General features: G+C 43.1%; 3 protein-coding genes across 3 annotated transcripts in view; all 3 read right to left on the bottom strand.

Annotated features, from left to right (window-relative positions):
• Nucleotides 1–17,724, bottom strand: part of LOC124385133 (NACHT, LRR and PYD domains-containing protein 12-like) — a 281,935-nt gene that overhangs the window by 62,881 nt on the left and 201,330 nt on the right. The window lies entirely within an intron of this gene.
• LOC124385128 (NACHT, LRR and PYD domains-containing protein 12-like) overlaps nt 1–17,724 on the bottom strand; it is a 160,897-nt gene that overhangs the window by 1,982 nt on the left and 141,191 nt on the right. The window contains 4 exon segments of the mRNA XM_046848266.1: nt 61–237; nt 414–587; nt 11,242–11,415; nt 15,720–15,873. Coding sequence (XP_046704222.1) covers nt 61–237; nt 414–587; nt 11,242–11,415; nt 15,720–15,873 — 679 coding nt within the window.
• LOC124385132 (NLR family CARD domain-containing protein 3-like) overlaps nt 1–17,724 on the bottom strand; it is a 987,530-nt gene that overhangs the window by 876,309 nt on the left and 93,497 nt on the right. The window lies entirely within an intron of this gene.

Here is a 17,724-nt window from a genome sequence, read left to right as displayed (position 1 = left end):
GTCATATGTTCATCAGAATCAGTCTTCAGATTCCTCAAAATGTGTGTGTCAGTAACTCACTGTAGTGTCTCCAGTTTACAGTGTGGATCCTTCAGTAGATCAGAGAGCAGCTTCACTCCTGATTCTCCTGGTTTATTGTGTTTCAGATGCAGTTCTTTCAGGTGTGATGAGGTGTTTGACCTCAGAGCTGAAACCAGAGCAGCACAACCTTCACCTGTAATACTGCAGCGTTCCAGCCTGTAGAGAGATCAACAATTATAGATCAGCAACTTACTGAATTTATAAATGTAGAAAACTATAGCAGTTGTTGTTGCTTTATTTAAATTGTGCTTCAGGACACACAACATTTTATTCAACTAAAACAGCCATATGACAGAAATGCAGGATCTACAGTGTGTAAGTGATGATCTGACCTCAGTATCTCCAGTGTACAGTGTGGATTCTCCAGTCCAGCAGAGAGCAGCTTCACTCCTGAATCCTGCAGGTTATTCCTACTCAGGTCCAGTTCTCTCAGACTGGAGGAGTTTGAACTGAGAACTGAGGACAAAAATCTACAACTTCCACCTGTGAGATTACACTCACACAACCTGGAAGAGAAATTATAATAAATCTGAACACTGACATCTCAAAACACACACACACACACACACACACACACACACACACACACACACACACAATATACAGGGTTTTTTTTTATTACTTTTAGCACTTCTACTTCCCTACACTGTAAATTCGAATTAGTTCAGTTTACTTAAAAAAACTTTGGAAACGGATTGCCTTATTTTTTCAAAGCAAACTTAAGGCAAAAATCTAAAGAGTAAATTTATTAATAAATATCAAGTAAGTATAATAAGTAAATTTAAGTTACAGTTTTTTTAGATTGCTTAGGCATGATTTTCAAAACACGGCCCATGTTTTCAAAACACTGCAAACAATTAGCACAACCACACACACAATTAGCAAAACACTACAGATCCCTTGCATAATTAAACACTCTTGTAAAAACTATACACTTCTGTGTAAAAACCACACTTTGTTACCATATGAAACACACACGTTTCACATTACTATATGTGGCGGAGGGGAATATGCCACCGCCTTGTGGGGCAGATAAGCCTTTGACTAAGGAAGACTGAGTGGGCAACAGGATCCTAGTCCTCCCACCCAATGCTTTAGGTCTCAGTATAACGAGTGGTTATACAGTATGTTGGTGTCTATCGTGTTGTCATGTGGGACTACAGATAAGGTGAGGTGGGCTTCAGGATCTATCTTATTCACGGTGGTAGCCTGAAGTGTACGTGAGTGTGGAGAATACTCAGGAAAACCCACCCTCCCAGATCTAACAGGATAGATAAGACAGCCCCACTCCTTAGTATAAAGGACTCAGGTTAACTTAGACATTCAATTTAACTAAACAAAAATGATTGTACATCACCACCCTTGGGTCCTGACGGAGCGCTGAAAGGTGTCCAGATAAGCAGGGTACTGTTCCCTTGACTCTTTGATCCCAACGATTGCCCTCGTGATTCAGAAAGACACAGCACGACTCGACGAGGCCACAATCCCATCTGACGGTGATCAATTAGAGGAAACAACGAACACACGATGCCATCCAACGAATCAGCTAATAGTCCCCGCAACAGCATCCACTACGCTTTGAGTTCGTTTGAACTAACAAAAATCTGGATGTAAATTGCAAAAGAACCCAAAAATACAGGGGTATTCAACTTCCGCACCGAATAACTCATGACCTTAACAGGCCTGTTGTCCAGCCTTATTCAGAAACACAACGAAAAACTTGCTACATTGCTAATAAAAACAAACTAGTTAAGATGAACGGAGGCTTAGAAGCACGTCAGGTAGCTTTGATGCCTGTCATCAGTCTGTACTAACTTCCTATGCTGATTAAGAAGTTTAAAATCACTGCACGTTTTTCATAAGCTCACCACTGCTCTTCTCCCTTTTTCCTTTTTCTACATACATTTTTTTTTGCGCACATGTCGGAGGAAAACAAAATGGTGGCGCCCATATCTAAATAAAAGTCCCCTCATAATTGAATCTGTATATCCACTACATTCCCCCCTGCTAAACCCTGCCATACCACCGGACCTCCTTTCAGCGACTCAGTCAAAATAAAGAACAAAGAAAAGCAGGTAAACACTGTCAGTGTGAACATCAGTACAACAATGAAAAGTTTTCAACCAGTAAAATAAAGATACACATGAACAGAGACTTTCAAAACCTTAAGGTTTTAAGGTTTGCATGAGCTTATTTTAAGACATAATCAGTTCTGTACCTAACAGGTAAAGTATCTTTATTCAAACGCCGTGAGTGTCTAGGTTTAAGTATACTTTCATTTTCAGTCACAGCTTCAGAACCACCTGAATTTACAGACTCAACTATAGACTGGTCTATTGAATCTTCAGCTGATAGTTCATTATCATGTTCTCCTATACCGGTGTCTGATTCATCCCCACTTACCCTTCTACCTTTTGTGTCTGGAAGTGTAGCTGGTGTAAATGTAACAACAGGGACTGCGAGAACATTGTGATCTTCTAAATCAGTGTGTGCCTGATCTGTGTGGGCTCTAGCTCCATGTCCTGATGTATGAGACGTAGGAGTGACTGAAAAGTGCAATGTCTAAGTTGATCTCTGTGTACCACTTTACATGGACCCCCTTTCTCTGGGCGAATTGTGTAAACTGGAGTGTCTGCGTGATTCTGTTTCACCACAATGTAAGGCAAGGGTTCCCAGTGATCTTGTATCTTCTTTCTTCCCCTATGTGAATGATTTCGTAACAGAACACGGTCACCAGGTCTCATAAGTGCGCCATGGGATCTGTGATCATAGGCTCTTTTCCTTCGTCTTAAAGCTTTTTGTGCTGCAGAGTTAGCTACTTCAACAGCGGTCTCCAATCAGTCATGATGGTTTTTCACCCAGTCATCAAGATTGTCGACTTCACTGACCTCCACGTCTCTTCTGTTAAGGATATCCATTGGCATTCGGGCATCCCTACCGAACATTAAGTAGAATGGTGAATAGGCAGTTGAAGTGTGGACTCTGCTATTGTATGCCATAACCAACTCAGGCAGATACTGTTTCCAGTTCCTTTTCTTGTCTGGGGGTAACGTTTTCAGCATGTCATGCATGGTTCTATTAAATCTTTTGCACTGGGAGTTACCCTGCGGGTGATACGGAGTTGTGCGACTCTTTCCGATCCCATAGACTTTACACAGCTCTTTGATGATGTTAGCTTAGAAACATCGACCTTGGTCGGAATGTAGTCGTGCCGGACAGCCATAATGAATAAACCAATGCTGCACAAGGGCTGGTGCAGTTGTGTGGGCGGTCTGATTTCTGGTTGGCACTGCCACAGTGAAACGAGTGAACATGCCAGTTAAGACGAGAACATTCTCATATCCTCCCACAGATGCCTCCAAGACTGTATAATCCATAGCAAGGACTTCCAGTGGTGCAGAGACATAAGTGCAGCTCATCGGAGCTCTTTTTTTAGGAAAGACGTCCTTCGCGAGAGCACATCTCTTGCATTCCCAAATCTAACATTAAACATCTTTACTCGGCCAGTTATAGCTCCGCCTCATGTGCTCCAGTGTGCTTCTTTCTCCGAAATGACCACCATGATCATGCTGACTCTCGTACACCTTGTAACACAAAGGTTCTGAAACCACTAGTTGACAAATTTCTTCGCCATCTCGAGGATCAAGGATGGTACGGAACATCACTCCTTTTCTAAGCTTGAGTCGTATGAATTGTTTAACAAGCTTCTTTAACTCAGCATTCATGTTACGCTGCTCAACTGGGCTCAGATTCTTGTTTTCAAGAACAACACGGTAGATGGGAGCTATTTGAGGGTCGGTCTTTTGTTGCTCTTCTAGATCGCTCCAGCTATATCCAGGGACTTTCCTTGTCACAGACACCTAGACCAATGCTTGTACCCTCTGCTGATTTTTACTGGCTGGCCATAAGCATGTGCGCACCTCATCCGAGTTCATCTTAATGAAATCTTTATCAGAGTCCTCCTGCTCTGGTTCCTCTCCAGAGGGAATCCTGGAAAGCACATCTGCATTTGTGTTTTGTTGTCCTGGTTTGTAGAAGACTTTAAAATCAAACTCTGACAACTGAGCTATCCATCATTGTTCAACAGCTCCTAGATTTGCTGTCTACAGGTAGCGCAAAGGGTTGTGATCTGTAATCACAGAAAATTTGGAGTAGATCAAGTATTCTTCAAACTTTTCAGTTACAGCCCATTTTAAAGCTAGCAATTCTAGCTTGAAAGCACTGTAGTTCTTGTCGTTCTTCTCTGATCCATGAAGACCTCAACTTGCGTACGCAATCACATGCTCAGCACCTCCTTGTCTCTGGCTCAACACGGCTCCAAGACCATGCAGGCTCGCATCAGTTGTGAGTACAAAAGACTGACTGTAATCTGGGTAAGCAAGGACTGGCGGAAACATTAAACATTGCTTAAGTTTGTCGAATGCTGTCTGACATTCAGTTGTCCAGTTAAGAGGTTCAACAATTTTTCCTTTTTCTCCTTTACCAACCAGGGCATAAAGAGGCCGGGCTAACTGAGCAAAACCAGGAACGAATCTCTTGTAATAACTCATAAATCCAAGAGCCTGTCTTAACTCTTTGACATTTGTTGGTGCAGGCTATGTCTCCAACACCTGAGTTTTCCCTCCATCTATTTTTATTCCTTGTGAGGATATTAGATGACCCAAGAATTTCACTTCAGGTGTCAAAAGGAAGCACTTGCTGGGTTTTAGTTTCAAACCATGCTGTCTCAATCAAAACACTATTTCTAGTCTTTGACAATGACTTTTGAAATCTTTTGAAAAAACGATAATGCCATCCAGGTAAATGAGCACTATGTCAAAAGTTAGATCTCCGAGCACCACCCCCATCAGACGCTGGAAGGTCGCAGGAGCATTACAAAGCCCGAATGGCATCCTTGTCCATTCAAATAATCCAAAGGGAGTGGTTACCGCTGTCTTTGCCCTATCCTCCTTGTTCATTACAACTTGGAAATACCCAGAGGTAAGATCAAGGGTGGAGAACAGTTGTACGTTTCCCAAAGCATCCAGTGATTCCTCCACAAGAGGGAGAGGATAAGCATCTTTGCAAGTTACTTCATTTAATCGTCTGTAGTCGCAGCAAAAGCGTATGCTACCATCCTTCTTAATCACAGCTGGAGATGCCCAGGGACTACAGCTTTCTCTGAGAATATCTTGAGACACCAAGTCTTGAACATGTTTTTTCACTTCCTGAAACACCCGAGGCGGGATTCTACAATGTCTTTGCCTAATAGGAGGAGCATCCCCTGTCGGGACACTGTGTGTAACGGCAGTTGTATAACCCAAGTCACAGTCGTTCTTTGAAAACACATCACTGTGCTTGACCAGTAGTTCCTGCAGTGTGCGACATTAAGTTTCTGTAAGGTTCTCTAAATAAATTTGCACTGGAACTGGCAGCTGCTGGGTGGTGCTTATCTCCACATTCACCTGATGTTGCTGTACAGCTTTACCCTGCAAAGTACCTTCCTTCTCCTCAAACTCGACAAACTCTTTTTGCACAACTTCCTGTGGCTTGGACAGCGCAGCGATCCTACATTGTGGTGGGAGTTTTACAGGTTTTTCACTTGAATTCAAGACTCTGACTGGGACTTTACCATCGGCTGGTTTGGCGAGAACATTAGCGATCAGTACACTTTTAGGCAAACTGACATTTGAAGAGGCCTCCATCAACACTTGACGGCTTACTTTTGGTGGTATTCTATAGCGGCCCTCCAAAACACGTTCACTGAATGGAGGGATAGTGATTGCTTGTTTCCCAGCAACCTTCACAAAGCCAATCTTGTCATCGCAGTTTAATGCCCCAGCCTGCATACTAATGTTAGCTAACACTCACTGGACCCTTGCCTCCTCAAAACCGCGGCTATATCGGTTCATCTTGTTCATGTCTCCAGTAGTCATGAATAGATCTTTTACTTCACTCAACACATTCATCCCAACGATGCCAGACGTTCTATGCAACTCTGTCCCGTTTGTTTGTGATCAAGGAGACAGAAACCAGCACTTTTCATGTAGCATCTTTCCCATGCATTCTATGTCTGCTTCCAGACAGCCTATGATGGGAATGTCCAGGCCATTTGCTGCTGTGAGACCCAGTTGGCAGACGACAACACAACTTCTCCAAAGTGGTAACATGAACGACACCGCGTGAACAAGTACTGGATCTCAGACTGCTTGTAACTTGAACTTCCTCTTCTTCTGACCAAGTAATAACTTCTTGCATAAGCTGGATAAATGTCAGGTCTCTCTCAGCCTTAACTCTCCTCTTCATTTCACTGTTTCTTTAATTCAGCTAGTTCAGCCATAGCGTCGACTCAAGGGCTTCAAACTTACACTGAATCAGGAAGTAGGAAATTATCCTGTTCGTGACGCCAATATGTGGCGGAGGGGAATATGCCACCGCCTTGTGGGGCAGATAACAAACCTTTGACTAAGGAAGACTGAGTGGGCAACAGGATCCTAGTCCTTCCACCCAATGCTTTAGGTCTCAGTATAACGAGTGGTTATATGTTGGTGTCTATCGTGTTGTCATGTGGGACTACAGATAAGGTGGGCTTCAGGATCTATCTTATTCACGGTGGTAGCCTGAAGTGTACGTGAGTGTGGAGAAAACCCACCGTCCCAGATCTAACAGGATAGATAAGACAGCCCCACTCCTTAGTATAAAGGACTCATGTTAACTTAGACATTCAATTTAACTAAACAAAAATATTTATTTAAATAAAAAAACTATTAGTTTTATGAAAAGGCTCAGAATGAAACCAATATATATATATAACCATAAAGAAAATAAAACCAATGTTACTATTTCAGTTAAAACTTAAACAACCGTGTTCTTTTGCCACACTAAAAATTTCACATTCACAATTAGTTGGAATCAAATCAGTTCACCTCAAATTTTAAAGAGTTTGTTTCAAAAACCAAGGGAAAAATTATACTCAGTCCATTCACGAGTCAAAATGTCCATAGACTGGCAACAAAAATATGAGTCTTTTTGTGGAAAACTCACAACAGTTTCTCGAACAACAGTTTCTTCAAAGCACAGTTCTGTTTTGATACTTGTTGAAAAGGAAAGATAACTTGCTTATCAACCTTCAAGGAATAATAAACAAATGATTGTACATCACCACCCTTGGGTCCTGGACGGAGCGCTGAAAGGTGTCCGGATAGGCAGGGTACTGTTCCCTTGACTCTTTAATCCCAACGATTGCCCTTGTCATCCAGAAAGACACAGCACGACTCGACGAGGCCACAATTCCTGTCCAACGGTGATCAATTAGAGGAAACAACGAACACACGATGCTTTCCAACGAATCAGCTAATAGTCCCCGCAACAGCATTCACTACGCTTTGAGTTCGTTTGAACTAACAAAAATCTGGATGTAAATTGCAAAAGAACCCAAAAATACGGGGGTATTCAACTTCCGCACCGAATAACTCAAATGACTTAAACAGGCCTGTTGTCCAGCCTTATTCAGAAACACAACAAAAAACTTGCTACATTGCTAATAAAAACAAACTAGTTAAGATGAACGGAGACTTAGAAGCACGTCAGGTAGATTTGATGCATGTCATCAGTCTGAACTAGCTTCCTATGCTGATTAAGAAGTTCAAAATTACTGCACGTTTTTCATAAGCTCACCACTGCTCTTCTCCCTTTTTCCTTCTTCTACATACATTTTTTTTGCGCACATGTCAGGGCAAAACAAAATGGCGGCGCCCATATCTAAATAAGTCCCCTCATAATTGAATCTGTATATCCACTACATATTCTCTGTGACTGAAGAAACTCATTTATTTGTCAACACGCCCAAAATGTTGACATGGAGATTCATAATACTGTAACAAAGCGTCACTTCACATATTGTACTGTAAGTTCACTATAAAAAAAAAGAATAAAGTACTTGACATTGTCTCTTCGCCTAGCTGGATCTGACCAGAGAATTTTATCAACATCGCAGACAATGTTGTCATCAGCAAGACACCTTGGAAAGAAACGTCTTGAATGAAGAATCCATCCTTGCATTGCTGCTACCTCCATCTGGTCACAGGCCTCCTCCATGGCTTGGATGAGGGGTATCTCAGCCTGGGGACGGAGATCATATACCTTTCACCACCATGCCGAGAATAACTCTTCTATAGGGTTGAGGAATGGAGAGTATAGTGGAAGATATAGGACAGTGATGTGGATGTTGCTGAAACAAGTTCTGAACCAGAGCAGAGCGGTGGAAAGACACATTGTCCCAGACAACAATGTATTGCATATAAACGATTTGATTTGCTGCTGTTATGTTGTGCAATTGGTCCAAGAATGTAAGTATGAGTGCTGTGTTGTAAAGGCCCATATGGGCATGGTGAACGGTTGACAACGTGGTCAACCAGTGTTGCGCGGATCTCATTTGTCAGATTCGGTCCTCTTTAAGCACCTTCTTGTCTTCCTCTACCTTTACCTCCAGCATGGCCTCCATCTCTTCATCTTCCTCTGTTGATTCCTCCTATGTTGATTCCTCTTTTCCCCCTTCCTCCTCCCCCTTGTCCTCCTTCTCGTTCTCCTTGTTCTATTTCTCTGACTCCTACAATTGTGCTTGAAGACCGATGAACTCACCTGCTGCTTTTTATAGTGCTTATACACCTGATTGGTGTGTCTACAATAAAGCAAACAAGTGTTTGCACACCTGATGACTGTGTTGAACCAATTGGTTGGCAGGTGCATTAATTTGACAGTCAGTGCTATGGTATTGCAAGGAAGTGACTTCATGATAGATTTTTGTGTGTAATGTATGTTAAGTGTGTTTAGTGTGTTTTTTCCCAGTTATTTTTCCGTAAATCATCTCTGATTAATCTAGTGTGTGTGTGTGTGTGTGTGTGTGTGAGAGCGAGTGTAGCAGAGTGTGTGTTAAAGGTTGGGACACAGTGTGCGGATGCTGTGTGTGTGTGAGTGTAGAGGAGTGTGTGTTAGTGGTTGGGACACGGTGTGTGTTGTTTTGAGTGTGGAGGAGTGTGTAAGCGGTTGGAACACGGTGTGTCTGGGTGTGGTTGTGAGTGTCGAGGAGTGTGTGTTTGTGTTTGGGAGACAGTGTGTGTTGTTTTGAGTGTGGAGGAGTGTGTTAGCAGTTGGGAGACAGTGTGTCTGTGTGTTGTTGTGAGTGTCAAGGAGTGTGTGTTTGTGGTTGGGTGACAGTGTGCGGGTGCTGTGTGTGTGTGCGAGTGTGCAAAAATCCACTGGTTAATCACTTGGTGTCTTCTAGGACAATTTTTTTATGGTTTAAAACAAAGGTCAACATCTTGGTTTTCACCGATGCTGAAATGAAATGTTTTAAATGTGCTCAAGTATAACATCATGTGCCTGCTTGTCTTCAAAGACAGAGTGACCCCAGTGTTTCCAAGGGCAAGACGCAGCTGAGTCTGCTGGATCCATTCCCCCTGTGGCTACAGCTCGTCCCGCTACTGAAAGCCCCACAACTGCTGCTGCACCAGGGCCTAAGAAACGAAAGCCCCAAGCTCAGATTGCAGCCCAGAGGTCTACTAGTGACATATCCACCCCAAAGAAATCCCTGCTCAGCTGAACTGAAACAAAAAAAACCCTGCTCGGCCGAACCGGACTGGGGGAAGCCTTACTCAGCTGAATCAGACCGGGAGAGGCCCTGCTCGGCTGAACCGCACCCGGAACCCTGCACTGGCAGAGGCAGCCACAGGGGTTTTTTAATTACAACATGTCGCTTAGTGGTGGTGTTGCCTTGATTTTTAATCACTTCTGTTCTTCAAGGCATTCTGGGTCAGGATGTGCTGAAGGTTCTAAAGAACAATGTGAAGGGTGGCTAACTCCCATCAAGTTGCAGGAGATCCATCCTGACCCTGCTGCCATAAAAGGGAGAACTGTACGCCTGTGACACCAGTTGTAAAATGTTCTGATAAAATGATCCCTGCCACCAACAGTTTCATTGTGCATAAAGAACTGTATGGTGACGTGTCCCATAAAGAATTTATGGAACAACTTATTGCCGAGCTTTGTAGGGTCACACAGAAAGTAGTGCCAAAACAGACCAACTCTGATCATGTACCAGTTCCAGGAGTTGAACTGTCTTCTGATGTCAGAAATGTAGCCACTGCTGGCCGCAAGAGCTGTGTACATTGCAAAACATTGCATGGTAAGCACCACAAAACACCATGAAAATGCCTGGCAAGCGCCGTTCACCTGTGTCTTCAGTTGAACAGGAACTGCTTTCGAGAGTGGCACAGGGATTTTTGATGCAATTTTTTACTTAAACTTTTTTTAACTACTCTACTGTATTTTTTATATACATACTGTACTGTATTGTTTTATTGTTACACAATTCCCTTTCTAATGCTGTCCTTGCTAATGTGTATTTTAAATAAACACAAAGGAAACACTTGTAGTACTGTACTTCTCACTGTGATCCTGGCTCAGTGATCCATAGCTCATTATGTAATCGACAGCTCATTGTGTCTTTTAAATTTTAAATCAAAGTATTGTTTAATGTGAATGAGCAGGCAGGATGAATTCCACATGATTAAAAAAAAAACCTACATTAAAAGCTCTGTTCTTAAAAAGTCTTGGGGAAACATGTTTACTATCGGTTTTGTGGCCTTATATCAGTGAGGTTTTTTTTTTTGCTTTTTCAAAAACCAAGCATAAACCTTATTTAGTCAAAAATACAAACACACACATATAAGTTGTTTACATATTATGGTAGCCCAGTTTGTGCTGAATACAGTTTAATAAGTCTTTTGTCAATAATATATTTTTAAAGCAACTAAAAAATAACCAAATTCAAGAGCATGTAAAAAACTCTAGAGGGGCCCAAAACACACACACACTATCATTTTTCTCATTCTCTCTGTCTCAGTTTGATTTAATTGCATGTATTTTATTTGTAGTGTTTTAACAGTTGGGCAGTGTCACAAAGCAGCTTTACAGAAATAAACAGACTGAAAATAAATTATTGATTTTTACTGACTATAAAGTAACAAACCAGCAGAAATTTAAAGTTTTATCTCTATATCCATATCTATAAATACAACCTACAGCACATCTATTATTTATTACCCATTCCAACCTCAGTAAAGAGTAAAATGTCTCACTGAAACTGAAATAATAAACACAGTGTGTAAGTGATGATCTGACCTCAGTATCTCCAGTGTACAGTGTGGATTCTTCAGTCCAGCAGAGAGCAGCTTCACTCCTGAATCCTGCAGTTTATTCACATTCAGGTTCAGTTCTCTCAGACTGGAGGAGTTTGAACTGAGAACTGAGGACAGAAATCTACAGCTTTCACCTGTGAGATTACACCAATACAACCTGGGAGAGAAAAGATTATAAATCAGAACACTGACATCCAGATATGGGCAAACTACCACCCACGGGCCACACACGGCCCGTTGGGTTTATTAATCTGGCCCGCCGAATGTGACCAAATTCTAATAAAATAGGTACAGGTAAACATTTTTCAATTTACCTTTCCCCTGTAATGCCATTTCCCCTAAAGATGTCACACTTCAGCTCCATTGACCTTGTTCGTGTAATCTGATTCTCCTTAAAAACTGCGACAGTTTCTGACAAACACCTCGGATCTATCCTGAGAATTGCCACAACAAAACTTACTCCAGACTTTGATGAACTGGCAAAATGAGGAGATCAACAACACTGTTCCTACTGAAACTGAACTTGAGTTTTTCTGCTGTGTTTATTGATGCACTTTAAAAAAAAAAAGCACTCTGGCACTTGATAAAACTGAATTTGGCGAATGTCTAATGTAATATATATATATATATATATATATATATATATATATATATATATATATATATATATATATATATATGAATGACCCGCCCTCTGTCAAATTTTAGAACCCATTGTGGCCGTCAGTCAAAAGTTTGCCCATCCCTGTCCTAAACACACACACACACACACACACACACACACAGCCTGGGAGAGAAATGATAGAGATTGTCATAACTCAGACCCCATGTCCGAGTAGAATTAAGTACAACTAAGTGGCTCAATACTCAAATTAGTTTTAGTTATTTACCAACCAATAAGTTTCAAAACTTCAAATAATATAAAAACAAACCAAATGAAGACATCTTCCAGTCATAAATGAGAAGGAACAAATCGGCTTTATTGCAGTCACTTCAGTTCTCACTTCAGAGAACATCTTAACAGCAATGGCACCCGTCAGCTTTTACATGCGAGTGGGAATTTGATATAAAAAATCCTTACTTTTTATCTCACACTTAGTAAAATTTGCATAGTTTGTCTAATATCTCCTCTCTCGCAATTTACATACATCAATAATTTTTCAGCGCTTTGCATATCCCACCTTTTGCTCACATGTTTTCTGGTAAGTTTCTACCTATTCTTAGGTAATAACAGCAATAATTGTAGAAAAGTCGGGTTGGTGAGTGCAGGTACATCATGCACTGTACAAAATTCAGTCAGAAGTGATGTATGGAGCTGCCTATGTGGTTAAACACCTTGGCTATATGGAGAAAGCAAAGAGACCACATGACGTCTTGCTACCAAGGGGGGCGTGGCTACCGAGGGGTGTGTGGCAGGGTGAATCCCTGACAGCTACCGAGGGGGGCGTGGTATGGTGAATCCCTGACAGCTACCGAGGGCAGTACCCCCCCTCCATGGGCGACACCCAACGCCCCAAAACCCACCTACGCTAGGCGGGCCAGGGCACTCTGTGAAAGGCCTCTCCAAAGGATGAGGGGTAAGCATTGCCATGGGGCCGGAGAAGACTGGGAAGAGCCGAAGGCGAAGCGGCGTCCTCTGCAAAGATTAGGACTCGACACCCAGCACGAAGACCTGGAAAGGAGAAACGCCCTTAGAGAAGACCGAAGGCTGAGTAAAGTCCCTGGCGGAGATCAAAGGGCTAGCGACATCCCCGGTGGAGACCAGAGGCCGAGCGACGTCACCGGCAGAGATCAGGAACCCAGCGGCACTTTCGGCGGGACGTTGGGCCGTAACGACGCCCTTGGAGAAACCCAGGCATGCCTTGTCTTCCTCTGAGGGTCCTGGAGGACAGACGTCGCCATCTAAGGTGCTTGGAGGTCAAACATCGCCCACAGAGGTGCTTGGAGGCGAGACGTCACCATCAGAGGTGCTTGAAGGCGATCCGTCACCCTGTAGGAAACCTGGAGGCGATCAGTTGCCCTGCGGGGAACCTGGAGGCGAGCCATCACCCTGCAGGGAACCAGGAGGTGAGCCGTCACCCTGCGGGGAACCTGGAGGCGAGCCGCCGCCATCAGGGAAATCTGGGGGTGAGCCTTCGCCTTCTGTAAAACTTGGGGGTGAGCCTTCACCCTGCGGGGAGCCTGGGGGCGAGCTGCCGCCTGCGGGAAACCTGGGTGCGAGTCGTTGCCCTGTGGGGACCCTTCAGTGAGACTTGGGGGGCGAGACGTCGCCTTCTGTGAGACTTGGGGGCGAGAGGTCGCCTTCTGTGAGACTTTGGGGCGAGATGTCGCTATCTGTAAGACTTGGGGGGTGAGATGTCGCCTTCTGTGAGACTTAGGGGCGAGGCGTCACCTTCTGTGGGACTTGGAGGCGGCGGTTCGATGTCCCCTTCCCAGCCAGGCGGCAGTTCGACAACCTCTTCACTGCCAGGTGGTGGTTCAACAACCTCTTCGCGGCCAGGCGGCAGTTCGACGACCTCTTCGCAGCCAGGCAGCGGTTCGACGACCTCTTTGCTGCCAGGCGTCTGTGCGATGACCCCTACGCGGCCCTCGAACAGAGCTGAGCTCTCTTAGGGACTCTGGAATGGGCCTCAGCTCTCCTGGGGACTCTGGAACGGGGCTCAGCTCTCCTGGGGACTCTGTAGATGAGCGGCACCCTCGGCGGAACTCTTAAGCTGTGGGGGGGCAACTCGCTCGGGGGGGACCCTGTGGCAGCGTGGCACGCTCGAGGTAACACTGTGGCGGCGAGGTGCACTCGTGACGACTCTACGACACCCGTAGGCATGCCGCACCATCACAGAGTCTCCAGGGGCGCGTCTTGCCACCACAGAGTTTCCGCCTCGACCCTGGAGACTCTGTGATGGTGTGGCATGCCTGTGGGAACCTCAGAACACAGCAGCGTGCTTGTAGAGACCCAAGGACGAAGCCGCACTCTCATCAAATCGCTGGAGCGGAGCCGCACGCTCATGGAAGCTCTGGAGCGAAGCCACACACTCATTAAAGCTCTGGAAAGGAGCCGCGTGCTCTAAATAACCTCGGGACAGATCCCGGCACCTTGGGACGGAGCCGCATACTCATGGAAGCTCTGGAATGGAGCCGCGCACCTGGGAGAATCTTGGAACAGAGCGCTCTCAAACATGAGGGGGCTGTAGTGAAGATCCGTCACATTCATCCTAAACATCCCCATTAGAAGCCCGATGAAGTCGGTGAATGAGACAAAATCGCCCCTTTGGGCACTTCATAACGTGCTGACCTTAAAGAGTGCGTCACCAGACAGGAGGGAAATACAAAAGGCGATCTTGGCTCGTTCGGAGGGGAACTGGGAAAAATTTTCCTCCACATACTTGCCGATGCTCCACAGGAATCCACCCAATTCGCTTCTCTCCCCAGAGAAACGAGCCGGGAATCCCTTCGCGCTCGCTGAGGGGCATGGCGCAGCGGGCACAGTTTTGAGCCGCGAGGAGCGACACTGAGCTTCTGGTGGGAATCCATCGTGGTTGAAATCATTGTAGGGCGAATTCGCTGTCGGTTTTGGTCGGTTCTTCTGTCAGGCTGACGACGCGGCTGCGGAAGTAGCTCAATCATAGTCTTTTATTTAAAACTCAAACCCAAGCACTCACACAGAAAACGGAGAATCACGAACTGAAAGTATATCCGCACGGGATAAGTAATCCACAATGAAGGGAAATGTCCAAAGGAAAGCAAAACTCCAGCGACAAAGAATAATCCTCACGGGAACAGAGTTCGGAGACAGAACCAGCGGGGAATGCTGGCGGTCGAGCAGCCACTTTAATCACCAGCATGACATTCAAGAACCGACAGCCTGTGACTCGAGAACGTGAGTTTATATAGTCTCATCCTTAATGAGACACAGCTGTCGGCATTCAAGGCAGGCACGGGATAACGAGGAAGCGTGACTGCTACCGAGGGGGCCGTGGCAGGGTGAATCCCTGACAGCTACTGGGGGGTTGGCAGGGTGTTGAATCAACCTGATACAATTTGTAATATAATATGACATATGTCAAGGACTGTAAAAAGTCATACGTCTCTCTCTGTCTTTTTCACTCTCTCTCTCTCACACACACACACACACACACACACACACACACACACATACACATCCATCATTATTCTCATTCTCTCTGTCTCAGTTGGGTTTAATTGAAAGTAGTTTTATTTGTAGTGTTTTAACAGTTGTTCGTTGTCACAAAGCAGCTTTACAGAAATAAACAGACTGATAATAAATATCACATTAATCATTTTATGACTATAAAGTAACAAACCAGCAGCAATTATTACTTAAAATTTTATCTCTCAATCCATATCTATAAATACAACCTACAACACATTATTTATTACCCATTCCAACCTCAGTAAAGAGTGAAATGTCTCAAATAAACAGTGTGTAAGTGATGATCTGACCTCAGTATTTCCAGTGTACAGTTTGGATTCTCCAGTCCAGCAGAGAGCAGCTTCACTCCTGAATCCTGCAGTTTAAAATTCTCACTAAGGTTCAGTTCTCTCAGACTGGAGGAGTTTGAACTGAGAACTGAGGACAGAATTCTACAGCTTTCCTCTGTGAGATCACACCAACGCAGCCTGAGAGAGAAATGATGATAAATCAGAACACTGACATCTCAAAAACACACACACACACACACACACACACCCACACAGTAAATACAGTCTCAGTATTAAATCAGTGCAGTGTGTAAACATCAGCAGGTTGTAATGTCACACAGAGCAGCACAATGTACATGTAGTGTAGAAATGTTAAGAATGGGCAGGGTTTAAATAAATTTTAAAAGTTTCTTTTGTTTATTATAATTTTTTTAATATCTTATTTTGCTAATTAAAGAATGACAACATCTGCATGTGCCAAACACAAAATCACGTGTGTGTGTGTGTGTGTGCTTCAAATATTAATGTTAATATTAATTTAGGTGCAGAAATGCGGTTGGTCTCAGACAAAGAAGGTCTACAAATGTATAAAGACTGCTAAAAGTTAATGAAAAAATGACAAAAAAGTGTGTAATTCTAATGTATTACTATTAAATGATCTGGAGACTTTCAATTGAAAAATTATCTTTTCCATTACCTCATACTGTACACACTACCGGTAGAGCAGATTAGCCGTGTTTCACCACGTTATCGACCTGGTAGGTCTATTGTTCCGACCACTAAGGACAGATTCATAAATAACCTAGGGACAGGAAGAGCTGTATAATGTTATTTCCAAAGCTAAATCAACATGTCAGTTAGATCCAATTCCAACTAATCTATTGAAGGAAGTGTTATATACAGCTGGTGAGCCTCTTCTGAATAATATTAACTCCTCACTATCTTTAGGTCACGTCCCTAAATCCCTCAAGTTAGCAGTTATTAAGCCCCTCATTAAAAAAACAAATCTGGATCCAAATACGCTATCGAATTACAGACCAATTTATGTTTAAGATTTTAGTGCTTTTCACAAGAGACATTGTCTCAAAGCAGCTTTACAGAAATCAACAGTCAAGGTGAATGTGAGCTTGTTTATTAATGATGCAGGACATCCACCTAGTAATGCATTACAGTAGTCTATTCTGGAGGTCATGAACACATGGACGAGCTTCTCTGCATCGAATATAGACAACATACATTTTAAACATTTACATTTTATGCAATGTCGTGATGTGTTATTCTTTTTATTTTGGCTACAGCCAACATTTGTCTGTTACATGCAGTAATTTTGTATATATATATATATATATATATATATATATATATATATATATATACATTTTATTTTATTTATTTTTTATTTATTTTTACAGTTGAATTTTACTAACACTTTCCAGACTTTTGTTGCCCCGTCACAAATTTTTTTGCAATACACAGCAATACATTTCAAAATGACCTTATTTTTTCCTTTAAATGGTAAATTGTCTCCGTTTACACATTTGATATGTGATCAGTTGTTTTAAAATATGGGTTTCTGAGATTTGTATGTCTTTCTGTGCATTTTGTTTTTATTTACAGTGTCAAGTTTTTTTTTTAAATTGTGGTTGTATAATAGTTTATCAGAATTATAGAAATATACATGTAACCCTTGAAACTCTAACACTAGGTTTATTAGTGAGCACTGCTTTAATTGGGTGTTGCCCCTTTAAGAGGATTGGGTAGTGTGTGCATGGGGAGAGTGCATTGCAATAGTTCATAAAGTGAATGTAATGAGCAGTGTTGTGCTAGTTACTAAAAAATACAGTTACTAGTTACTTCATTCAAAAACTGAATATATCGCAAGGATAAAGTGGCTTCTGCTGTTGTGTTGAGCACTTAAAAATGTTCCTTTTACAGCTTAAGTATGAAAACTATCAAGAATATACAACAGAACACCAGGTTAGCTTCTAGCTTCTAGCATCGTCGAGGCATGGAGTTCCTGGAGGAG

This window comes from Silurus meridionalis, chromosome 4 (genome assembly GCF_014805685.1).
Source record: "Silurus meridionalis isolate SWU-2019-XX chromosome 4, ASM1480568v1, whole genome shotgun sequence".
Lineage (NCBI taxonomy): Eukaryota > Metazoa > Chordata > Actinopteri > Siluriformes > Siluridae > Silurus > Silurus meridionalis.
Note: the sequence above shows the minus strand (reverse complement) of the source record. Positions and strands in the feature narration are given on the sequence as shown.